The sequence below is a fragment of the Pogoniulus pusillus genome, chromosome 40, assembly GCF_015220805.1.
Source record: "Pogoniulus pusillus isolate bPogPus1 chromosome 40, bPogPus1.pri, whole genome shotgun sequence".
NCBI classification, from domain to species: domain Eukaryota; kingdom Metazoa; phylum Chordata; class Aves; order Piciformes; family Lybiidae; genus Pogoniulus; species Pogoniulus pusillus.
The window spans coordinates 7055240-7080709 of NC_087303.1; the positions used below are offsets into that span (position 1 = coordinate 7055240).

Below are 25470 nucleotides of genomic sequence, written 5' to 3' on the forward strand. Positions count from 1 at the left end.
GACAGGACAAGAGGCAATGGGCACAAACTTGAACAGAAGAAGCTCCATCTGAACATGGGAGGAACTGCTGTACTTCCAGGCTGGGAGAGCCCTGGAGCAGGCTGCCACAGAGGTGGAGTCATCTCCATCTCTGGAGACTTTCAAGGCCCTCCTGGATGTGTTCCTGAGTGATCTGCTTTAGGGCATCCTGCTCTGGGGGTTGTATTCCACCCTCAGAGGTCCCTTCCAGCTCTCACCATTCCGTGAGCTCCTGCTTCCCCCTAGCAGCTCAGCTCCCGGGGGCTGAGCCCACAAAGACAAAGGCAGCACAAGAGCTCTTCAACACGAGTGACTTTATTTCCCAGCAGACAGCCTTGGGCAGCAGTGCTCTGCCACAGCAGTGCTCTGCCGCAGCAGCGCGGCCCAGGCTCCGCAGGCCTGCAGGCAGCGACCGCTGGGGACGCGCTCGGGGCCCCCCGCTGGCCAGGCACCCCCTGCTGCACTCCTACCACCTAACGCCAGGTAGCTGCTGTGCCAGCACCGCCTGCGTCCCAGGAAGAGCAGGGACACGTAAAGCACCAGGGCAGCTAGGCAGGGGCAGCTGGGGAAATGTGAGGCACACACGAGGTGCCCACGCCCCGCGGTGCCCACGCCTGGCACGGCGAACAAACGACTCCTGCCCCACCCGGGCTAGGGGCAGCTGCCGAACACACAGAGCTGAGCCAGGAAATGTAAAACACAACAGAATTCCAAACCAAACCAGTGAGAAGCAAACCTGAAGGCAACTGAAGTTCCAGAACCGGGCACTACCCCTGGCAGTTCTGAAGGCACTAAAACCAAGGGCATTATTCCAGCTGCTGCGGAGCTCTCTGCAGGACAACCCTGGGGCACGTTTTGATTATCTTTAAATACTTTAAAACAGGATCCCCTCCCCCCCCCGCCGAGAGCACGCCCAAGCGACCGAAGGCGCTGACCGCACCGCGCAGCTCCGCGCCGGCAGGCTGCGGCCGCAGGCGCTCAGCAGGGGCAGGCGCAGGTGCAGCACCTCCCTGCCCAGACACGGAGGCTAAAATCCCAAAGCCATAAATATTTATACTTTAAATAGTTCATTTCACATGAATCTGGGGGGGGAGGGGGGGGTCTGAGCGGTTTCTCCTCCTCTCGGTTTGGTAAGGGACCCACTTTTACATCACAATCTCAACCTACCCCCTCTCAGCCAAGCCTTTAAGAATCATTATTTTTAAAACCTATTTCCTGAAGGGAAACTAAAAAGCTGCAACTGGGGAAGTTAAATAATGCCTTGGCTGCTAATTAAGGAGTCTGATTGGCTTAAGTTAACATCCACCGGTTTGGCCTCGCAGCCCTCCGGCACCGTGAACTCCACTCCTGGTCGAGACACAGCTTCCAAGAGGGCCGGGAGCGGCTCGAACTTGGCAGGCATCAGGAGCGCTTAGTGGCTGCTGTCTCCCCGCGGCCTCTTCTGCTCACGGCCGGGGGCTCCTCGCCGCTCACCTCACCCCTCCAGCTGCGGAGCCGCTGCCGCTGCTGCCTTCCCCGCGGCAGGTTTGGGCAAGGTCATCTGCAGGGCACACCAGAGCGTGCTGCGGGCCCGGCGGGTGGCAGCGCTCAGCTCGCCCACTGCCAGCGCCAGGGCAAGGACACCTGCGGGGAGGAAGCGGCTGGGGTTGGGCACTGCCAGGGGATGGACCTCCAGGCAATGCTGGAGCAGCAACACTTAGGCCTCGTTAGCATCACCCCTGCCTCTTTGTAAGGGTCACAGAACGGGTTGGAAGGGACCTTCAAGATCACCCAGTTCCAAACCCCTGCCTTAGCCAGGGACACCTCCACCAGCCCAGGTTGCTCAAGGCCTCATCCAACCTGGCCTCCAAGGTGCTAGAAACAAAGTCTGAAGCAGAGGCTTCTAGGCCCCCACACGAAGAGGCAGCTCCATCATCATCATCACTACAGAATGGCTCAGGCTGGAAGGGACCTCAGCTCATCTACTCCAACCCGCCGTAGGCAGGAACAGCTCTCAGCTAGACTCTGCTGCTCAAGGCCTCATCCAGCCTGGCCTTGGACACCTCCAGGCAGGAGGCAGCCACAGCCTCACACTGCAGAGCTTCTTCCTCAGCTCCACTCTCAGCCTGCTCTGCCTCAGCTCCAAACCATTCCCCTGGGCCTGGCTCAGACCCCCTCAGCCAAAGTCTCTCTGCAGCCTTCTTGCAGGATCCCTCCAGGCACTGACAGCAGCTCTGAGGTCCCCGTGGAGCCTTCTCCTCCCCCAGCTCCCTCAGCCTGTGCTCATAGCAGAGCAGCTCCAGCCCTTGGCTCATCTTTGTGGCCTCTTCTGGCCTCACTCCAGCAGCTCTGAGTGCTTCTGCTGGGGCCAGCAGAGCTGGAGGCAGGACTGGAGGTGAGGTCTCAGCAGAGGTATTTGCCAGAGCTCCTACAGCTGAGGCCTGCTCTCAGGGCACCCAAGGCTGTGGTCAAGCTCTGGTTTTGCTGGACACTGGTCACAAATGTTAACCAGCTTGGGCAGCCTGTGCCAGCTCAGCAACTGAACCACAGCCTTGTTGCCTGTGGCTGACACAGAGCCTTGGCAGCCTCACACTGAAGCCTCCACACAGAGCAGCCCTTGGCTAACCAAGTGTGCTCCAAAGCCAGCCAGAACCAACTCATGTGGCAGACTGGGAGATGCTCTAACTTGTGACCATAAAGGCAAAAGGAATTCAGAAGTGCAAGCACAGCTCAAGCTGGAAAGACCACCAGAGCCTCTGGAGACCACATCTCTTAGCCCCAAATTCACCCCTCAGCCCCTGAGCAGGTGCAGAGAAGCTGATCCTTTAGTAGGCAGGGAGTAAGACACTGGCCAGTGGCTGCTTAGTGGTGCTCAGCCGTGGAGGAACTTCTACACCTCCCTGGGACAAACCTCCACGGAGAGCTCAGCTGCTGTGCTAGAGGTGTGGGACTGCTCCCAGCACCCAGACCTGCTCAGCTGTGCAACAAAGCAAAGCTGCTGTCAGTGCTGTCTGACTCCTGACTGCTGTGACACTGCTGATGGCCCTGATGAGACACTTTGGTTAGTTAAGGGATGCTGTGAGTGGAGGCTTCAGTGTGAGGCTGTGTCAGCCACAGGCACCAGGGCTGGGTTCAGCTGCTGAGCTGGCACAAGCTGCCCCAGCTAATGAAATGGGTAACCATTGCCCAACAGGTTTGGAGCCATCCCATGGACACAGTGAGGGCACCTTGCCTCTGCCCTGCTCACAGCAACCCCTACACAGCCCCAAGGCCAATGCTCTGCCCACCTCAGTGAAGACATTCCTAGGACAGGGGGAGGAAGGGCACCCAGAGCAGCTCTGCAGAGGTGCCAGCCTCACCACCTCACGAGGTGCTGCAGTGCTCCATGTGCCCAGCAGCAGGGACACCTTGGATTTAACTCCAGGCAGCTCCAGGGTGTCAGTGCACCACCCCTAGAGCCTGCCCACTGGTGCCCAGCTTGCCTGGAGCCCCCTGCCCAGCTGCTGGGCTTGAGGCAGGGCAAGGACACTGCAGTGCCCAGAGCAGCCCTGGCTACAGGTGGGGCTGGGGAGCTGCTGGGTTCCATCCAGGCTGGTTCAACACCTGCACCTCAGCTGCTCTGGCAGCAGCAGCTGCCCTCCCCTCACTGGCAGCAGCCACAGATTTTCCCTTGTTCCTAAGCTGGGCACCAAGAGCCATGCCTCTGCCATGCCAGGACTGGTGTGCTGTGCTGGGGCAGGGGCACACACTCCTCCAGGAGCTGGCTGTATGCTGGGCACTTGCTGCAGATTCATTTTACTGCCAAAAGCTGGCACCTACCTTCAAGCAGTGCTGTCAGACTGCTGCAGGTGAAAGCATTGCCCTCCCTGCTGGGGCTTCTGGGGGGCCCACAACAGGGCAGAATCTAACAGCCTAACCTGATCCCTTCTCCAGCCCTTGTCACCAGCTCACCTGGCTCTCAGCCCCGGGCTCTGGGAAATCTGTTCCAAGGTTTCCATCCTTCCTTCTGCACAGAGACCCCCAAATACTCCCCAGTGACTCCTGATGCCTCTCCAGTGACCCAAGCTAAGCAACTGCTGGAAGGAGTGGGAAAATAATTGGTGGAGGTAACTGAGAGGAAGAGCCATGACCAGGCCCTTGCTGAAGGCAGCTGAGAGCCACCCAAAGCACTGCAGAGCAGAGAGTTTAAGGCTGGCTCCAGAGAGACAAAGCACAGGACAGAGTGGCAGGAGCTGATCATCAGGTCTTGGACTGCCAAGATGACAATTCCCACAGCAGGGTTTGTGGAATCAAGAAGAGATCACAGGAATGGACTGCCTCTAGGCAGTGGACAAGTGACACAAATGCACCTCTGGAAGCTCTAAGATATGGTTGGCATTTGGGTCACTACCAGGCAGAAGGGAGAAGCCCTCAGCAGTAAGGCAGAGCTGGTTTTAAGCTTGTGGCTGAAGGCAGTGCCCAAGAGAGAGAGACACTAATGAGGCCTTTTCTGCCCTCAGAAGGTGACCTGCAACATCTCTGGTAAAATGTCTTTGCTGCCAGAGTGGTCAGGGCTTGGCACAGGCTGCCCTGAGAGGTGGTGGAGTCCCCATCCCTGGAGGTGTTCCAGAAACCTGTGGCCATGGCCCTTGGGGACAGGCTTTAATGGCCATGGTGGGGTTGGGCTGCATGACTTTAGAGAGCTCTTCCAACCCAAACAATTCCATGATTCTATGATCTGTGTCCTCCTGACAGACCTTGAAAGCAAACCTAAAGGCAAAGCCAGAGCACAGAGGTGTGCTCAGGCAGCTCTGGCAGGCTGGGTGGCTGTTCTGGGGGGCAGATGGCACTCCCTGAAACCCTCCTCTGATCAGAGATTTCTTCCTTGAGTGCTAACAACTATTCCTAGGACCTCAGGAAGAAGTCTTTCAGGGCAAGAGTGGTGAGACACTGGAGCAGGCTGCCTGGGGAAGATGTGGATGCCCCTACCCCAGAGTTATCCAAGGCCAGGTTGGGTGAGGCCTTAAGCAACCAAGTGTAGTGGGAGTAAATAATCTCTGAGGTCCCTTTCAGCCTAAGCCATTCTCTGATGCCCAAACAACCAACAGACACCTCACACAGTGCCACAGTCTCAGTGTGTGACAGCAGAGCTTCCAGAGCCACCTTGTGCCTGAACACAGCTCGTGTGAGGCAGCTCAGGTCCACCTGCTCCCTGGACATTGGATGAGTTTTGTTTAAAGCTCCCTGGGACAGAGACCATGAGAAGTCCTGCCTGCTGCAAACACCAGAGCAGATGGACCAGAAAGGGGCTGTGGAAGCAGCACTGGGCTAGGAAAACTCTTTCTCAAAACAAACCAACACTGCTAGCAACAAGAGAGGTCTGCCAAGGAGAGGAGACAGCCTCAGGTGTTTCCTCAAGGCTCTCCCAGACATGCAGCAAACAGTTACTGCCTTCAGTGAGCTAGGGGGGCAGAAAACTCTCCCCAGCTGCCACAGCAGGCAGGCACCTCTTGAACACAGCCAGTGGGGAGGATGAGAGGCAGACAAAGAAAGTGCAGCTCTTGAGGGATCAGATCTCTTGAGGGAGCAGCTGCACCCAGGAGCACATCTCAAGGTCTAACAGCTGCTTCTTCCTACCTCACTCCTTCCAGAGACCAAACTGATCTGGGCAAGAAGCAGCATCAAGTAAAGCATCATGGCTTCACCAGCCCCAAACCCTGCTTCAGCACAGAATGGGGGACTGGAAGGGACCTCTGGAGCACATCCAGTCCACCCCCCCTGCTAATGCAGGGCACCCACAGCAGCTTGCCCAGGATGACAGTGGTTGGGGGGGTTGGAAGCTCTGCAGAGGAGAGTTCACAACCTCTCTGGGCAGCCTGCTCCAGGCCTCCAGCACCCTCACACCAAACAAGTTTCTCCTCCTGATCAGGTGGAGCCTCCTGGGTTCCAGTTTGTGCCCTCTGCTCCCTGTTCTGTCCTTGGGCACCACTGAGCAGAACCTGGTCTCATCTTCACAAGGAACAATCTTCAGTGAAGGTGAGCAGAAAGCAGGAGGAGGTGAGCAGAAGGTGGCTGTGGTGTATGTCCAAGGTAAAGCTGGAATTCCAGAAGAGCATGGTGGGACAGCTCTGAGCAGTAAACCAATCCATCTAGTTCCAGGGTGGAAAGAGGCAGGAAGCAAGCAGAGGGCTCACAAATGTAAGAAGGCTTCCAAGAGGAATCTTTCTGACTGCCAGGTAAGAGAGAAGGGCATCTGCCACTGCCCCTGCACTGGGACAAGAGCCAGAGGAGTATCCTGCCCACTTTGGCCCCATTGTGAGCCAGGTGTGCTCTGTGTGCACTTCTGTGCATCCACACAGAGTACAATCTGGGTTAGTGTCAGAGCCTGCAGGAAGAGGAAATGCACTCCTAAGCCACAGCTCTTGTCTCTCTGCACAGCCTGACCATGGAGAGACCATGGAGGTGCCTCACAGGCTGGGTGAGGGAGGTGACAGGAACAGGAGCACAAGGGACAGAAGAGGCAACAGCTCAGTACCACCTGCAATTCCCAGGTGCTTCACAGAACACTCCCCACTGCCTTTTCACTGCCCTAATATGCACACTGCAAACTGGCTGAGCCCCTTTTTCTCTAAACCCATTCCAGTGTCTTCCCAATCCCCCATCTGCTCTGGCAGGGGGGCTGCACCAGATGATCTTTGGAGGTCCCTTCCAGCCCCTGACATTCTGTGATCCCAAGGCCATGGTTTGTCCCTCTCCCAGCTTTAAACACTGCCGAATGCCCGAAGCCTTTGACCGCCCCCAGCCACGTCACAGCTGGCAGCACAGCGCAGGTCAGCAGTTGTACCTCTGTCATCCTGGCACCTGGCAGCTCCTTGCCTCTGCCGACTGGAAGCATTGACAAGCTCCTCCTTCCTGCGTGCCTGCACCAGGTGGACGAGCTCCAGGTGCTTATCCAGGGCGGTGGCAATGTTGGCGTGCAGGGGGGAGCTGCGCAGCCGCTCCATCTTCCTCAGCAGAGTCACCACCTAAGGCACATTTGACAGGGCACAGGTCACACCACACAGCCAAGCTCACCTCAGCAGAACAGACTCGGGGCAACTGTTGCTGCCTTTTTGACTCTGAGAACAGCTCATAAAGGTACACTTGAAAGAGTTTCTTCTTCTCCCAGCCCCCAGGCTGCAGGAGCCCAGGTGTGCACAGCACAGCAGCAAGGTGAACGCAGCTAGCAGCAGGGCAGCTGCTCATTGCTGAACCATGAATGGCTGAGGCTGGAAGGGACCTCACAGCTCAGCCAGTTCCAACCCCCTGCAAGAGGCAAGGACACCTCCCACTAGAACGGGTTGCTCAAGGCCTCATCCAGCCTGGTTCTGAACACCTCCAGGGAGGGAGCAGCCACAACAACTTGGAGGCAACCATTAACAGCAGATGGCTCCATGACAACCTGTGCTCCTCTGCTGCCCCAGCCTGGGCTGCATGCAAGGCAGCACTGCCAGCAGGCCCAGAGAGGGGATCCTGCCACTTTGCTCTGCTCTGGAGAGACCTCACCTGGAGCACTGTGTCCAGCTCTGGAGCCCTCAATACGGGAAAGACATGGACCAGATTGAGCAGGCCCAGAGGAGGCCATGAAGATGATCAGAGGGCTGGAGCACCTCTGCTATGGGGACAGGCTGGGGGTGTTCAGCCTCGAGAAGAGAAGACTCCAGAGGGACCTAGTAACAGCCTGCCAGTACCTAAAGGGGGCTACATGAAAGGGGGCTCCCCTGCAGGGAGACTGTTTGCATAGACCTGCAGGGACAGAACGAGGGCAGTGGCTTTGAACCAGAGCAGAGCAGATTGAGACTGGATGTGAGGAACAAGTTCTCTACTATGAAAGTGCTGGAACACTGCAACAGCTTGCCCAGGGAGGTGGTTGAGGCCTCTTCCCTGGAGATATCCAAAGTGAGGCTGGAGAGGGCTGTGGGCAGCCTGATCTAGTGGAGGATGTCCCTGCTGAGTGCAGAGGGGCTGGACTGGATGAGCTCTGGAGGTCACTTCCAGCCCAGCCCATTGTATGACTCTATGAATCAGGACCACATGGTCCCCCCTCCATCAGCACTGCTGCAGTTGGGGGGATGAACACCATCCCTACAGAGCAGCTCATTTCCACCCCACTCATCTCCCTGTGCTGGGTCAGTGCATAGTGATGGGAGCAGCAGGCTCAGGGTGGAGGGGCTGAAGCTGCTGTGGACCCACACAGGCTGACCTGTGGGACAGATGCTCAGTGCTGGAGGAGCTCTTTCAGAGAGTACAGAGCACAAACAGAAAGAATTCAGTTCTCTTTAGTCAGCTGAAAAAAACTTCACCTTTGTCATCTTGTTTGTCTTAAACCAGCCACATTATGATGCACTCCCCCTTGGTAAGCAACATCTCAACCATGGTTGAGAGACCACTGAAGAACCTGGTTGGTGGTCTGCAGAGAGAGACACAGCTCCTAATTCTAAGCTCGTAATGTTCACTGGGCAGCTGCTACACCTGATGACCTACAACCACACCTGATGCTCACTGGTCACCCACAGGTTAAATGAAGACACAGAGGGTCTGAGAGCACAGAGTTCTGGGCCTTTCCTTGCCACAGTAACTGCAGGCTTCCCTAGGAAAAGGACATGGAGCTTTGAAACCTAGGGAGGGGCAGGTGGCTGCCAGAGCATCTGAACCAGGACTCTGGCCCAGTCTGCCTCAGGGATCCTTAGAGCAGGCTGCTGGCCAAGGCACCACAGCAGAAGCAGAAGGGAGAGGCCACTCCTGGCCCTGGGCTCAGGAGACAGCAGGCAGGAAGGGGCAAGCTCCCACTGCCAGACTTGTGCTGCTCTCCCCTGGACCTGGCAAAAGCCTGGGGGTGGGCAGAGACAGGCAGGAAAAAACCTGTGCAAGCTACAGCAACAGCAGCAATGAGCAGGACACCGAGACAGTGACACTGCAGGTGTGCAAAGAAGAGAGAGCCTGAAACAGGGGGGAGAGGATCCCAGGAACTGCTGTGGAAGCAGCCACTGGCACAGCAGCCTGCAGGAGGGTCTGAAAACACTGGGTTGGATTGATTTTAGAGGTGCTCCAGATTTAAGGAGCAGCACACAGAAATGAAGATGAGGCTGACTGGCACTTCCCAGTCCCACGTGCCAGTGTGCCCACATCCACCAAGGGACCTGCCTTCTGAAGGCCTGGTGTTCAGGTGCCACGGCCTCACCTGGTGGGACCACAGCTGACAGCTGCCTACTACCACCTTTGTACTGACCCTGGGAGAAGTGCCAGGTGCCTACAGGCCAAGGCCACGGAGCTCAGCAGAGCAGAGCTGCCCCAGCAGGAACCACTGAAGGCTCCAGTGCTCACCTTCCTGCACTCCAGGGGACAGTGTCTGCCACTCACCACTCAGAGGCACTAACTCGACCTGCCCTGCAAAGCACAACTGGTCCCTTCCACTGCCATCGGGCTTGCCTGAGGGATTCAGACCCTGTCCTGGGCACGGCAACAAGCCCTGAGCGAGGCCAGGGCTGGCTGCTGCCATGGCCTGCAGCCCAGAGGTGAGCACACCTCATGAGACAGGGACTGATGCCTCAGGCCCATGGTGAACACCGCATTTGCAGCAGGAGCTGGAAGGCTTCCCCCAGCCCATGCAGGTGCCCTCCCTGCTAGGAAAGATCATCATCAGTCCAGAAGAGCCCCAGCAGGACAAGCTGAACACCCAGCTCAGAGCATCCCACCCTGGAGAGAATCACAGGGGAGTCTGGGTTGGCAGGAGCCTTAATGACCATGGGCAGGGGCACCTCCCACCAGTCCAATTGCTCAAGGCCTCATCTAACCTGGCCTTGAACACTTTCAGGGTTGGAGCCTCCACAACTTCCCTGGGTCACCCATTCCAAGTACTGATGGCACCATGAAGGAAGCTACTGTCAGCTCTCCATCAGCTCTGCTTTGGCTGGAACTGAAAGCATCCACAGGTGGAGGTCCAAAGTGAGTCTCTCCTCATAGGGGCTGACTTTGGCCCTGCACTTCAGCCCACCCTTCTCCTCCTGCAGCCTGAATATCCTGACTTTAACCTCTCAGCCCCAGAACAGCCAGATCAGGTCCCTGCTGCTCTGCTGGCAGCTCAGATCAGCGCTGCTTGTGCTCTTCTCCTCCCTCCAGCCTTCCCTGCAGAGCTCTGGGCAGGCTGTGCTTCACACAGAGCAGGCCTCTGCCCACTGGCACTATCCTTTGGCCACTCAGCAGACCCCAGCTTGCCCTGCAGGTTACAGCTGTTTGGCTCAGCAGCAACCTGCTACCTGAAGAACTCAGGATGAAGGTGCTTCATTAACCACCCTGGCATTAAAAACTACAAGACTCTGGAGCAAACAGATAGCAAAGTCTTGCAAGTACTAAGTACATTTGTTTTTCCCCCCACAAACACCTCCTGTAGCACAGTGCCTGCCTATGGCAAACATTTCTCTGCTGAGATGCTCAGGGGAGAAGAGCTCCCAAGTGCAGGCACAGCCTGGAGCGGTGCAGGGGGTTTGGTTGGATCCTGACACCTCAGAGAGGCTCTGTAGCAAACCCACATCCTCCTGGCACTCAGCTCTGAACGTGAGCCTCAGCCTGCAGCGAGCTCCCTGGAAACAGCAGCAGCAAACCCAGAGCTGCAGACGCTCAGGCAGGGCCTACTGAAATGTTGTTCCCTGCACAGCGTTTCAGAACAAAGCTATTTTGGGAGCAGCTGCTCTGATCATCTCTCAGCTCTCTCCCTGTACTCTCAGTTCTCCCTGCTAAGTTCAGCAGATATTTTTGTAGCTCTACAACTCACTCTGGCTTGTTCACGCAACTGATCCACAATTAAGCGATCAACTCTTGATGGGTTTGATGGCAGCCTCGGAATTGGGATGTTGTTAGCACTGGAAACCTTCTTCCCTTGGAAATTCTTCGCAAGAGCTGATTCAGTCTGCAGGGAAACAAAAGAACAAGGCCCTTGCTGCAGAGAGAGCTCTGGTTCAGGAACAAACCCAACAGCAGCCAAACCACTTCTGTCCCTGAGTTTTGTCTTTTCTTTTTGAAGCAGCTGAGAGGGATTCAGGCATTTGGCACTGAAGCACCTGAGAGACAATCACTTGTTGCAAGAGAACAATCCCCAGCAGTTAACTCAAGTCCTTAAGCCAACAAAAGATATTTCAGAAGTGCTCGGTCTCCTCCCTCTGGCTACAGCCTGTTCCTCTTTTGCCTGCAGATAAAATGGAGGCCAGGCTGACCCACAAGGGAGAACAAGCAGAGGGATGCAGAGCCACGGAACAGAATCAGAGTCACTTCGGGAGGGCAAAAGCTTTACAGTGCTCCCTGTGTGTGGAACTCTCCCAGCAAGGCAAAGCAGAATGAGCTCAGCTCCTGGCCCATGTTTTGCACAGCCCTAGTTAACTACAGAAAGCCTTTCCTGCTTGAGGAGAAACCAGACTTCATTTAGCCATCAGGGAATGACTTTGGAAGCTGCCAGGTGTCAGTGTGTCCTGTCCCGTGGCTCTGGCACACCAGTTAACAGCACCCAGCTAGCTAAAAACTAGCTTGAGAACTGCTTAAGATAGTTTTGTGCTGGTCCACATTGAGCTGCAGCCTCATTTTCTCCACCCCCAGGTTCTCAGCATGCCTCAACTCTTTCTGCATTGCATTTTTCTCTGCCAGCCCCTCCTGGAGCCCAACTCATTCCCCCCGAACCCTTTATTCAGAGCAGCACCCAGCTTTAGTCAGGAAGCACTTCGGGGAACTCCCCTCTGCTACATCCCCTTGCAAGCAACTTTAAGTGGCCCATCAGAGCTTCCCCAGAGGAGCTGGCAGCCACACGCCCAAAGGTACTTGCCCCCTTGATTTGGTCACTTCCCTCTCACCAAGTTACAGCTTCAGGCACTTTTTGAATGTCCACCCCAGCTAAACTGGTGACATGAAGGCAGTTTTTACATCCAAGAGCAGCCTGAACTACTTCTGATGATGACCCAAAAGGGTAATTGCTTTAAGCAGGGCTTCACACAAAGCTACTTCAATCTTTTAGCTCAAGGTTTTATTATTACCCTGTCTTCAACCTCTGGTTCTGGGGTAAAAGGAGCCCTTTCAAACACATCTTCACTTTCAAACTTCAGGGAAACAGGAGGTGAGGACTCTTTGAATGAACTGAAAGTGCATGGCCTAAGAAACTTACTTCTTGATAGGATTAAAGCCTAGTCCCAATCCAACATGCAATTACTGCAGTTCCTTTCAAAGACTCCAGCTCCATTCAAACCCAGCGAGCCATGGCTTTGTCAGCTCTGGCTTTGTCAGCCCTTCCACTCCCCCACCCCGACCCAGAGACTGAAACTGTTACCTGAGCCCTGCTTTAAGTGCAGTACCACATTAGTTATGCTCCCAGCTGGGCTACAAACCATCAGAACTTTTGTTTGCAGCCTGAAGATGCCAGGAGCAAACCCCCTGAAGTCTCACTCTTTGGTGATCTTAAAGGTCTCTTCCGACCAAAGCGATTCACAGAATCACAGAATCAAGCAGGTTGGAAGAGAGCTCCAAGCTCAGCCAGTCCAACCTATCCCCCAGCCCTATGCAGTCAACCAGACCATGGCACTAAGTGCCTCAGCCAGGCTTCTCTTGAACACCTCCAGGGACGGTGCCTCCACCACCCCTCTGGGCAGCCCATTCCAATGCCAATCACTCTCTCTGGGAACAACTTCCTCCTAACATCCACCCTACGCTTTCCCTGGCACAACTTGAGACTGTGTCCCCTTGTTCTGTTTCTGGTTGCCTGGGAGAAGAGGCCACCCCCACCTGGCTACAACCTCCCTTCAGGTAGCTGTAGATGTCTCTATAACTGTTTCAGCTCACACCAGTGAGGACTACCCAAGACCCCTGCCCAGTCTGAGATCTACACCAAACGTGTGACAGAGCACAGTCATGCACTTTACCTTCTTCCTTTCTTTCTCCAGAGCTTTCCACTGCTCATAGCACTCCTCCAGCCTCAGGTGGAGCTCGCTGGCAGGCCCGCAGCGGCTCTTGGCCGGCCGCGGAGCTGCGAAGGCTGGGCCGAAGGCAGCAGCAGTGTCAGCACTCATCTTCCTGCTGAAGTAAGGGCAGAAGCGCCTCACATCCTCGCGGGAGAACAAGTCAGGAGGCTCCAGCAGAGGAAGGACCGAGGGGCTGAAGACACGAGGGGGCCTCCAGGGGAAGGTGCCGGAGCCAAGCTGCTGGCTGCGCCTCAGGTCCCCTATCAGGCAGCTGCTGGGCAAGCTTGGGGCCTGCAGGCAGCTCAGAGGGTCCCCATTCCCCTGCCCGAGAGGGAACTGACCCTGAGACTCCATCAGCTCTTGGTACATGCTCTGCAGCCACCCATCTGCCTGCTTCTGCCCCTCCAGCTGGTGGCGCTCACTGGGTGGCTTCAGCTGGAGGCGGTGTTTGCTCAGGCTGTCCATGACCCCCAAGTGCTGAGCTGAGAAGCTGTCACAGAGCCCATTGGGCTGCTTTAGTTTCTTCTCACTCAAATAGTCCAGGAGGTTCTCCTCTCCAGCCCTGACTGGCACTTCCACGCACGCCACGGAGCGACCTCGCTCCGCACTGCAGTAACCCAAGTCAAGGCCTGGGGCAAAGGAAGGGTTCTCCTGGCAGTACCTGGGAAACAGGCTGCTGCTGCTGCTGAAAGGGAAGCTGGAAGAGGGCAGCTGAAATAAATCATTGGAATGAGTGGAGCCTTTTGGAAAAGCAGGGAAATGATGATTGCGTTTCCCCAGAGGATTTGGGGGCTGAAGTGGGACAGGGGCAGCAGACTTGGTTTGGGTGTTCAGCCAGGTTGGCCTCACGCTAGAACCCGCAGCAGGGTTTGCTGTGCCTGCAAACAGGGGAAGGAGCTTGCAGTACTCTGGGTTCTGCAGATCAGGCTTGGCAAAAGGCTGCTTCTCAGCACCAAAGGCACAGTCACCAGCCCCTGGACAAGGAGTGAAAGCTTTCAGTCCATACTCAAGCTTCGGCCCCACGTCAGGGCAGAATGAAGGCTCGCCTGGGAGCGGTTTCTCTGGCAGAAGCCCTGGGGCCCTGGGGAAGGAGAAGCTCTGCTGCTCGGCAATTCTCTCTTCTGCCTTTTTCTGGGGTGCAGATTTAACTTGATACAATTTAGCATAGGGTTCTGCGTCCAGGGACGGCGCCTCAGGGGCCCCGTTCACTAATTTAGCTTCTTGGAGGCTGCAGCTGGTGCTCTTGCTAGGCTTGGCCTTGCCAGCATGAGGGTACTCAGGGTACCTGCCGTAATCTGTGCCCTCGCTGTACCTCTGGAACTGCGGCAGGAAGGGCTCTGCCCACTTTTGGTGCAGCTGCACATCTGCTCCTTTAGGACCCAGCTTCTCCCTCCCATAAGGAAAAGCCTCAGCCCCTGAGTCTTTGATCCCTTCCGAGCAGCCAGCCTGGGCTGCAAAGGTGCTCTTCATGTAGGGGTAGTTCTGATACACAGGGCTCGTCCTCAGGCCCTCGCTGGCCTGCATGCCGCAGCCGCTGGCACGTTCGCTCCGGGCAGGGTACAGGCACTGCTCCTCCAGGCTGACGGCGGCCAGGCCGCGGTAGCACTCCTCTGCCCGCTGCAGGTACTGCTCAGCACCAGGGACAGCTTCCCCGCCGTAAAAGCCCTGCGGAGAGGCAGCCCCAGCGACTGCTCGTTTGGTTTCCGGCAGCAGCTCGTGGTGGTCTGGCACTCTGGTGGCGTTCACAGGCCATAAGGATTTGAAGTTGGAAGGGCAGCTCCTTGGAAAGCAAGAAACATGTGGTCAGGTTCTTGGCTCTGGTGCTCCTCTCCCGGTCTCGAGCATGCTTAAGAACCCAGCTCTTATCTAATCATTTCTCTTGCTTGAGCCAGCAGTGGCTAACTTGAGCTTCCACCCACTCCTGCTGCCACTGCATGACAACACTGACCCTGCTTGTCTGAACTCACCCATCTGCCTCAGCAGCTACACCCAATGCCTTCAAGCTGTGCAAGTACCAAGTGCTGGTCAGCCAGTGCCACCAAAGCACTCCAAGTTCGGGCTCCCACCCTTCCCCAGGTGCCCCCAGCCTTGAAAGCCAAGTCCCAGCAGGGACCACTTCTCTCTCCCGCCCTGCTCACAGCTGCAGAGCCGCCTGTGTTTTACGCGGGCTTATACTGCTTCCTGCAGGTACATCAGGAACAGGCAGCCCAGCACATCTCCTGCCACTAACTGCCATGGATTAACACAGGCAAATCAGCCACTGACTGTCAACAACAAGAGTGACCAGACTCAGTAACGCCTGGAATTCTGCCTGGAAGTCACTGGAGTGCCTGCTGAACTTGGCAGCGCAGGAAACTGAAGCCCAGTCTTTGCTGCCTGCGCTGTCCAAGTCCTCTCTTCACCAGGACTGATCTCTTTAAAGCCTTCCCTCACTTTAGCACACCTAGAGAAATCCCTGGAAACAGAAAGGAGGAGTGGTGCCTGGCTTGGGAACCTGGAGAACTGGGTTCCCAGGCCTATCCATAAAGCTGGAGCACTCAGGTTCAGGCAGCAGACCCAGAGCTCTCCAAGCACCCTGGGGATGTTGGATCTGAACCCTCCCCTGTCAGGTACCTGAAACAGCTCCTCTGGTGCTAGAATACAGGCACAAGAAACCTGACACCGAGATAAGCAAATAGTGCTTAGGTAACACTAACAGCAGGAAACATTCAGAGTGTGTGGAACTCTTCTCCCCTGCCAGCTCAGGAAGAGTGAAAGAGTTAGAGTTTGATTTTGTGCTTTGTCTGTGTTTTTTTGTCCTGTGCACTGAAAATAATTAAGAAGAAAACCAAAAGCCTGCTCTCAGTCTTGAACTAAAAAAGGAGAAAAAATAGGCCAAGGAGATCTCTCTGAGCCCAGCACTTCCACAGTGCTTGTTAAGGGCTCATTTTGAGAATGCCAATTAAAAAGTTCTGCAAATAGCAGCGAGCCAGCAGCGAGCCAGCAGCTCTGGTGTCATCTGAGCAGGCAGGGGAAAGCTGTCAGGTATGGCAAGAGGATTGTTAGAAGATGTGGGGGGAAGGCAGGGAAGCTGCACAGAGCAGGAGCACTTGGCAGCAGCAGAGGTGCAGATGCGTAGGGGAGCAGCAAGAGCAGGTCCTGTCAGAGCAGAGCAGGCAGCACTCACCCCTCAGCACAACACGGCTGTGGCTTCTCCTGCTCCTCCAGGATGTCTGACACCAGCCCGTACAGGTCTGTTTCACTGCCATACTCGTTCCTCTCGGCCTGGATCCTGGAAGCCAACCCCACAGCAGTGAGAACAGCTACGGCACTCAAACTGGTCTGGGAGGTAAACAAGAGCCAACAGAGCCCATCCACTCCTGCCCACAGCCACCCTGCTCCAGGGGCTACCTGGACTTCGTGCTGAGCTGGGAAGCAGCAGGCTGCTTGGGGTCATCTCCACAGGTGGACCACGGCGTGTACAAAAGGGAAGTGTCCACAGGGGCAGGGAACTCTGATGTGGAAAGGGAGGAAGCATAGCTCTGAGGCACCTCTGTGTTCTCTTCATTCTGTGTTTGAGGTACAACAAAAGCATTGAGTGGGATCCAAAACACAGCAAGCTGCCATTTCATCCTGTGTGCTCCTGACCCAAACACAGCAAGCTGCCATTTCATCCTGTGTGTGTGCTCCTGACCCAAACACAGCAAGCTGCCATTTCATCCTCTGTGTGCTCCTGACCCAAACACAGCAAGCTGCCATTTCATCCTGTGTGCTCCTGACCCAAACACAGCAAGCTGCCATTTCATCTGTATGTGTGCTCCTGACCCAAACACAGCAAGCTGCCATTTCATCTGTGTGTGTGTGCTCCTGACCCAAACACAGCAAGCTGCCATTTCATCTGTGTGTGTGTGCTCCTGACCCAAACACAGCAAGCTGCCATTTCATCTGTGTGTGTGTGCTCCTGACCCAAACACAGCAAGCTGCCATTTCATCTCTGTGTGCTCCTGACCCAAACACAGCAAGCTGCCATTTCATCCTCTGTGTGTGCTCCTGACCCAAACACAGCAAGCTGCCATTTCATCCTGTGTTTGCTCCTGACCCAAACACAGCAAGCTGCCATTTCATCTGTATGTGTGCTCCTGACCCAAACACAGCAAGCTGCCATTTCATCTCTGTGTGCTCCTGACCCAAACACAGCAAGCTGCCATTTCATCTGTGTGTGTGCTCCTGACCCAAACACAGCAAGCTGCCATTTCATCCTCTGTGTGTGCTCCTGACCCAAACACAGCAAGCTGCCATTTCATCTCTGTGTGTGCTCCTGACCCAAACACAGCAAGCTGCCATTTCATCTGTGTGTGTGCTCCTGACCCAAACACAGCAAGCTGCCATTTCATCTGTGTGTATGCTCCTGACCCAAACACAGCAAGCTGCCATTTCATCTGTGTGTATGCTCCTGACCCAAACACAGCAAGCTGCCATTTCATCTCTGTGTGTGCTCCTGACCCAAACACAGCAAGCTGCCATTTCATCTGTGTGTGCTCCTGACCCAAACACAGCAAGCTGCCATTTCATCTGTGTGCTCCTGACCCAAACACAGCAAACTGCCATTTCATCTGTGTGTGCTCCTGACCCAAACACAGCAAGCTGCCATTTCATCTGTGTGTGTGCTCCTGACCCAAACACAGCAAGCTGCCATTTCATCCTCTGTGTGCTCCTGACCCAAACACAGCAAGCTGCCATTTCATCCTCTGTGTGCTCCTGACCCAAACACAGCAAGCTGCCATTTCATCTGTGTGTGCTCCTGACCCAAACACAGCAAGCTGCCATTTCATCTGTGTGTGTGCTCCTGACCCAAACACAGCAAGCTGCCATTTCATCTGTGTGTGTGCTCCTGACCCAAACACAGCAAGCTGCCATTTCATCTGTGTGTGTGCTCCTGACCCAAACACAGCAAGCTGCCATTTCATCTGTGTGTGTGCTCCTGACCCAAACACAGCAAGCTGCCATTTCATCTGTGTGTGTGCTCCTGACCCAAACACAGCAAGCTGCCATTTCATCTGTGTGTGTGCTCCTGACCCAAACACAGCAAGCTGCCATTTCATCTCTGTGTGCTCCTGACCCAAACACAGCAAGCTGCCATTTCATCTGTGTGTGCTCCTGACCCAAACACAGCAAGCTGCCATTTCATCTGTGTGTGTGCTCCTGACCCAAACACAGCAAGCTGCCATTTCATCTGTGTGTGTGCTCCTGACCCAAACACAGCAAGCTGCCATTTCATCTGTGTGTGTGCTCCTGACCCAAACACAGCAAGCTGCCATTTCATCTGTGTGTGTGCTCCTGACCCAAACACAGCAAGCTGCCATTTCATCTGTGTGTGCTCCTGACCCAAACACAGCAAGCTGCCATTTCATCTGTGTGTGCTCCTGACCCAAACACAGCAAGCTGCCATTTCATCTGTGTGTATGCTCCTGACCCAAACACAGCAAGCTGCCATTTCATCTGTGTGTGCTCCTGACCCAAACACAGCAAGCTGCCATTTCATCTGTGTGTGCTCCTGACCCAAACACAGCAAGCTGCCATTTCATCTGTGTGTGCTCCTGACCCAAACACAGCAAGCTGCCATTTCATCCTGTGTGTGTGCTCCTGACCCAAACACAGCAAGCTGCCATTTCATGTGTGTGCTCCTGACCCAAACACAGCAAGCTGCCATTTCATCTCTGTGTGTGCTCCTGACCCAAACACAGCAAGCTGCCATTTCATCTGTGTGTGTGCTCCTGACCCAAACACAGCAAGCTGCCATTTCATCTCTGTGTGCTCCTGACCCAAACACAGCAAGCTGCCATTTCATCTGTGTGTGTGCTCCTGACCCAAACACAGCAAGCTGCCATTTCATCTCTGTGTGCTCCTGACCCAAACACAGCAAGCTGCCATTTCATCCTGTGTCTGTGTGCTCCTGACCCAAACACAGCAAGCTGCCATTCCATCCTCTGTGTGTGCTCCTGACCAAGCTCAGCCTCGCAGCAACCAGAGCACAGGAAGCAAAGCCTGCCAAGTACTTCTGACCCCATGCCAGAGCTCACTCTTTTGGTGACAACTGCTCAGTGCAGACACGTGCAGGAGTGACTCCCTCAGGCCACCTCTGCACCAGTTTCTAACAGACTGTCACCAACAGGAGCCATCCCTTCCCAACCAACCTCTGCTCTAAGCCATACTGAATAAAGCTCATAGCCAATTCCTTTCTAGAGCAATGTCTCCTGCCCAGTCTAAGTGGAAAGGAGCAGCTGCTTGTTTGGTTCAACCACGACACAATTCCTTAGCTCCTGCTCAGTGAAAATCTGAGTGGTGTGTTCAGAGGTTTAAATACTCAGAGATAGAGCCCTCAGGAGCAAAGCAGGCCAACAGCTGCAGGAAGCAAGACACAAAGGCCAGGTTTTGCTCTGGACAGGTGTCTCTACTCCATGTCTCAGCCCCCCATGTCTGCATGAACAAGATGCCCAATTGCTGGGTTGAAGGCGATGGAAGGACAAAGCTCCACAAGCAACTAACAGCTTTGTCCTTGCAGGCACTGGGAGCAAGGTTTCCATTTGAGTCTTTCACCTTGGTGAAAGGTTATGGCTATGAAAGGCAAAAATGTTCAGTCTGGAGAAAAGATGGCTGCAGGAGACCAAACAGCAGCCTCCCAGTATGTGAAGTGGGCTGCAAGAAGGCTGTGGAGGGATTGTCTGCAAAGGCCTGCAGAGACAGGATGAGAGACAATGGTTTGAAATGAGAGCAGAGCAGACTGAGATGGATGAGAGGAACAAGTTCTGCACCATGAGGGTGCTGGAACACTGCAACAGGTGCCCAAAGAGGGAGTTGAGGCCCCATCCCTGGAGATACTCAAACTGAAATTTGACAAGTCTCTGAGCAACCTGATCCAGTGGAGGATGTCCCTGCTGACTGCAGGGGTTTGGACTGGATGATCTCTGAAAGTCCCTTCCAACACAAACCATTCTGTGATTCTCTGATGTACTGTCCTGGCATTTTCTACTGACCAGACTAAAACCCTCTGCTCTCCAGGCTGCTTTGTGACTGTGTTTGCACTCCACATCTGTGCACACCTCAGAATTATCTGTGCCAGGAGCTAAGCTCCTCCTTCTCCCCAGCTTCCCAGTCTTTCTAGGAAAGGTCATTTGCTCCTCACTTTGACTACAAGTGTTTAAGCTAACAGGAGAACAGAGGGCACCCAGAAGCACTCTTTTTATTGAGCACCACACTGCTTCATCTGTGGCTTTCCTAGAAGCAGCCCCTGTCCTTTCTGGTGACCATCAAGGACAAATCAGACCCAGTGATTTACATCTGCCAGAACAACAAACTGCCTTAGAGGCATTTTTGGAGCCTTTTGTTTACAAGCAACCCAGACTCCTACACAGACACAAAACATTTGCGTAGCATCAACTGAACCTGTGATTTGTAGCAGCCATAGAGCGAGGCAGAGCCTGTCATTATGCTGCTGAAGGCATCGGTCAGCCTCCCGCCAGCGTCCGCACCGCTCCAGCAGCAGCTGCCGCCTCGGAAGGCCACTTTGGGCTGCAAAGAGAAGGGAAAAAAGTAGCAGAAGGACATCATGATGCTGTGGATTCTACACCAACATCAACTTCTCTAATGCTTTAATTTACCTGTGGGTTTGGCTCCATCTAAACTCTCAAGGAATCAGTCTGACACGCTGCACGAGAACCCTCGAGTATCTACCCGGAGAGAAAAGCTTAACCCAACAGAGCAGAAGTGTCTGGAGAGGTGGTCCAGACTCAGAGGAGACTGCAGTCTGTCTGCATCAGCTGAGTGCATCAGGATGAGGTGACTCTCAAAGCTCAGCCTTTCTAACCCTCATGCAGTCAGCAGGGACATCTCCAACGAGAGCAGGCTGCCCAGGGACACAACTTTGACCTTAAATGTCTCTGGGGACTGGGCCGCGATGACATCCCAGGGCAGCCTGTGCCAGCATCTCCCCACCCTCACTGCACACAACTCCCTCCTGATGTCCTACCTAAACCTGCCCTGCTCCAGTTTCAAACCATTGCTCTTGTCCTATCCCCACAGGCCCTCCTGAACAGCCCTTTCCAGCCTTCCTGCAAGTCCCCTTCAGATACTCAAGTGCAGCTCTAAGGTCTCCCTGAAGCCTTCACTTCTCCAGGCTGGACAACTCCAACTCTCAGCCTGTCCCCACAGCAGAAGTTCTCCAGCTCTCTTTTCATCTTTGTGCCTCTTCTGGACCCACTCCAGCAACTCCATGTCCTTCTTATGTTGGGGGCACCAGAAATGGACACAGCAGTGCAGGTGAGATCTCCCCAGAGCAGAGGGGCAGGATGCTCTCTCTCTGTCTCTGGCCACACTGCTCTGGATGCAGCCCAGGCTGCCCTTGGCTTTTTGGGCTGCCAGTGCCCATTGCTTCATCCACCAGCACACCCAAGCCCTTTTCTGCAAGGCTACTCTCAATCTCATCACTCCCCAAGCCTGGATTGATATTGAGCTTCCAAAGGGCAGAATCACCACAGAGAACATCAGCTACAAGAGTGGGAGAGCTCTCACCCCTTCCACCAAGCACAGCCAGGGAGTCGTTTAGCTTTCTGCACATCAGTGGACACCTCTGCCCCTTCCATCACTGCTCCTGTTTGACCATTTTCCTCACACAGATGTGTTCATGTGCACCTACAGCCCTCAGGAGCTGGACTTCAGCAATAACACAGGAACTGGGAGCTGTGGAGAACCTTGCCCCATTCTGCACCTTGGGGAGAGACAACTTTTACCTAAGAACACCCCTGTCCCTGTCACCAGCCTGGAAGCACTCAGACGTAAGTGGCCAGGGGGAGCAAAAAATGACATCCTGTTCTAGTTGCAGATGTCCCTGCTCACTCAGGGGGGCTGGAACTAGATGACCTCTAAAGGTCCCTTCTAACCCAAACCATTCTGTGAATCTAAAAGAAAACAAAGAAGTTTGGCATATTTCTTTCCCTTCTTCAGAAGGGGAAACATACAAGGGAGAATTTGAAGAGAAAGCAAAGCCAGCTGGCTGAAAAATCCCCTGAACTCACAAACAAAACGCGGTTACTTTGCCTAATACTTGTAACACTCCCATGGCAGCTCAGGTGGAACACTTCTGACATTCAGAGCTAGGTTTCACAGGGCAGTGTTCTGACAGCGCCCTCATGAAGAGCTCCTCCCTCTCAAAGTTGTTCTACAGAGTAGAAGCTACAAAGTAGCTACCCGAGGATGAAAACAGATCCTACAGCTAACGTGCAGGTCTCCAGCGTGAGCTCCCTTCTAGTTCCCACTGCAGCGGCACTGCAGTATCAACACACTCCCCTCGGGTATGCTTTACCGCCGAGCGGGGAGGCCAGCGTCAGCCTGGGGCACAGCGCCGTGGCCGGCACTGCCCGGGCCGGGACTCCTCCTCAGCGCCCAGCTTGCGCCCTCAGGCCCCGCAGCACTGCCACTGCTGATCTCAGTGGGCACAGGAGAGAACCACAGGCCCATAGGGAGGGAAGGGACCTCTGGAGACCACCCAGTCTCACCCCTCCGCTGAAGCAGGGCACCCACAGCAGCTTGCCCAGCATCACAGCGGCCGGGGGGGTTGGACGGTCCCCAGAGGAGGCTCCACAACCTCCCTGGGCAGCCTGCTCCAGGCCTCCAGCACCCTCGAAGTGAAGAAGTCCCTCCCCACATTTAAATGGAGCACTTCGTGTTCCAGCTTGTGGCCATCACCTCAGTCCTGTCAGAGGGACAGGTCCACGGAGCCGCCGCGGCCACGACAGCCCTCGGCCAGCCCTCAGCCGCCCCCACACGGACCTCTGCCAGGACACCAAACAGTGCTCCCCCCGCACCTCCCAACTGCTTCCCAGCAGCCACTAGGACAAGCTGAGCCCAGGCCTAGACCGCCCCAGACAACCAACTCCACACCGGAGGGTGTCAGGGCAGTGAGGACGGCCCGGTCGCGGGCACACACCGGGGGGAGGGTGCGAACTAAACCCACCCTCAGCCTCGCTCAGTTACCGGGGCCTGAGCAAAACCCGAGCCTCAGGACAGCTCCGACCCTCAGCTGGGCCCTGGAGCTGCCCTGCCCTGCCCTGCCCAGCCCAGCCCAGCCCAGCCCAGCCCCCGGCCCCGGCGCTCACCTCCATGGCGGCCGCGGCCGGGCGGGGCGGGACCGGCGACGCGCGCCCAGGGCGGGCTGAGGCCGTTTGCCTCGCGCCGGGCCAACCGCCGCCCCGCCCCGCGCGCCGCCGGGGATTGGCCAGCCGCTGAGCCGCGCCGCCGGGGATTGGCCAGCTGCTGAGCCGCGCAGCCAATGGGAAGCCGCTCGGCTCCCTCGCACCTCCCCTGCCGCGTGACCCGCGCTGTTCCGCACGCGGCCGCTCGGCAGGGCGGGCCCGCGCCCGGCGCATGGCAACAGCGCCCTGCTGCGATTGGCTGCGGCCGCCCGCGTCCAGCCAATCACAAACCGCCTCCCGCGCCGTCGCCTTCCCCCCGCGGCGGCCCCGGGGACACCGCTCCCGGCCCGGCCCCGGAGGGCTTCCGGCAGTGCCGCCCGGGCTCGGTGCGCTCCTGATGGCTGCCCTCTGGGAACTGCCCCTCCGTGGCGGCTGCCCCCGAGGGACCGCGCCGGACCCTGCCACCCCCTCAGGCTCTGCCGCCGCCGCCTGCTCTGCCCCTGCCGCCTGCTCTGCCATCCACGGGTCACAGAGCCAGAGAATTAACCAGGCTGGAAAAGCCCTTCGAGATCATCGACTGCAGCGCTCTGGCCCCGGTCTGTAGCTGCTTGGGGTTGTTGTGGCCAGAGTGCAGAACCTGCCCTTGGCCTGGTTCAGTCTCCTGGCTCTGGACTGTGCCCATCTCTGCAGCCTGCCCAGGTCCCTCTGCAGAGCCCTCCTGCCCTCCACTTGCTCCCACCAAGTGCCTCCTGCAGCCTCCTCTTAAACACCTCCAGGGATGGGACCTCCACCACCTCCCTGGGCAGCCCACCCCAATGCCAATCTCTCTGCCAAGAACTTCCTGCTAACATCCAGCCTGAGCCTGCCCTGGCACAGCTTCAGGCTGTGTCCTCTTGTTCTGTCCCTGGGTGCCTGGCAGCAGAGCCCAACCCCACCTGGCCACAACCTCCCTTCTGTAGCTGCAGGGTCCTGTCCCCCTGCCCTGTGCCCTGCCAGCTCTGGCCCTCGCCAGCCCTGCAGGCCTGGCACTGTTGTTATCTAAGTGCAGCTGTGGGGAAGAGCCCAGGTTGTGGTGATGCTGTTTGAGTTAGGGCTGAGTGTGCTGCATTGGTATGGTGCCAGCTGGGCACTGTGAGCAGCCATTGCCTGCCCTGCAGAGGAGCCCAAGGGCTGCTCATGTCTGCATCCCCAGCAAAGCAAACCTGTGGTGCTTTAACTGAAGGCCAAGGAGCTGCAAAGCAGTCCAGAGGCAGAGCAAGGCTGGGTGGCAGGTGGGGGGGGTTAGCCAGACCTGTGTAACTGTGTGAAACTGCAGTCCAGCTGTGGAGGTCCCTCCTGGCTGTGCACAAGTCCCAGATGAAGGAAGCAGCTCTGCTGTGTGCACCCAGGGAAGTGACCCTGCTTTTGGGCTGGCACTGTCACACCCCCAAGCCCTGCCACCCCTCGGGCCCTGCCAGCCCCCAGGCCAGAGAATCATGGAGGTGTTTGAGCTGACAAAGCCCTCTAAAGCCATCGAGTCCCTAGAATCATAGAACCAGTCAGGGTTGGCAGGGACCACAAGGCTCAGCCAGTGCCAACCCCCCTGCCATGCCCAGGGACACCCTACCCTAGAGCAGGCTGCCCACAGCCTCAGCCAGCCTGGCCTCAAACACCTCCAGCCATGGGGCCTCAACCCCCTCCCTGGGCAACCCACCCCAGGCTCTCACCACTCTCATGGTGCACAATTCCAGCCACCAACCCAGCACCACCACGGCCACTACACAGCTATCCTGGGGACTCCACCACCTCCCTGGGCAGCCTGTGCCAATCCCTGACCACTCCTGGACAAAATACATTTTTCCTCATTTTTCCTGCCACCCTCTCAGGCTCTGTTGCCATGGTCCTGCCAGAGAGCCTGCCCTCAGCGCTGCCACTGATACAGCAGCGATGGGGGAGTGCTGGTGCAGAGCCTCACAGCCCAGATGCACACCTCGGGGGTGTCTGTAGCCAGCACAAAGCACCAAACCTTGTAGCAATGTTTGTTTAGAGTCAGTTGGTGCTGTGCAAACCTCCTCTGCTGCAGGCTGCACACCCCCAGCCCCCTCAGCCTCTCCTCATGGGGTTTGTGTTCCAGCCCTTTCACCAGCCTCGTTGCCCTCCTCTGGACACCTTCCAGCACTGCTTTGGGGCTGGATTGGGAGTACCCTGTCACAGGATCACCCCTCTGCTCCACACTGCTGAGACCCCACCTGCAGTGCTGCAGCCAGTTCTGGAGCCACTGTTACAAGAGGGCTATGGAGGTGCTGGAGGGTGTCCAGAGAAGGGCCATGAGGATGAGCAGAGGGCTGGAGCTGCTCTGCTATGGCGAGAGACTG

At 56.2% G+C, this 25470-nt stretch overlaps 1 protein-coding gene across 4 annotated transcripts; it reads right to left on the reverse strand.

Moving 5' to 3' along the window:
* Window positions 1–315: 315 nt before the first annotated feature.
* On the reverse strand, window positions 316–23169 carry MEIOC (meiosis specific with coiled-coil domain). 4 transcript variants are annotated; one of them, XM_064174556.1, is made up of 9 exons: window positions 23081–23169; window positions 20588–20656; window positions 20373–20498; window positions 16341–16498; window positions 16117–16221; window positions 12912–14730; window positions 10787–10921; window positions 6821–7001; window positions 316–1641 (listed from the first exon to the last, which is right to left on the reverse strand). In XM_064174556.1, exons 2-9 carry the CDS (start codon window positions 20603–20605, stop codon window positions 1493–1495), a joined length of 2691 nt encoding a protein of 896 aa, XP_064030626.1. In that variant the 5' UTR covers window positions 20606–20656; window positions 23081–23169; the 3' UTR covers window positions 316–1492. The 4 variants fall into 4 exon arrangements, with proteins under 4 accessions (XP_064030626.1, XP_064030627.1, XP_064030629.1 ...); XM_064174557.1 differs by lacking the exon at window positions 23081–23169 and adding an exon at window positions 22939–22959; XM_064174559.1 differs by lacking the exon at window positions 20588–20656 and having other exon boundaries at window positions 23081–23146.
* Between the last annotated feature and the right edge of the window lie 2301 nt (window positions 23170–25470).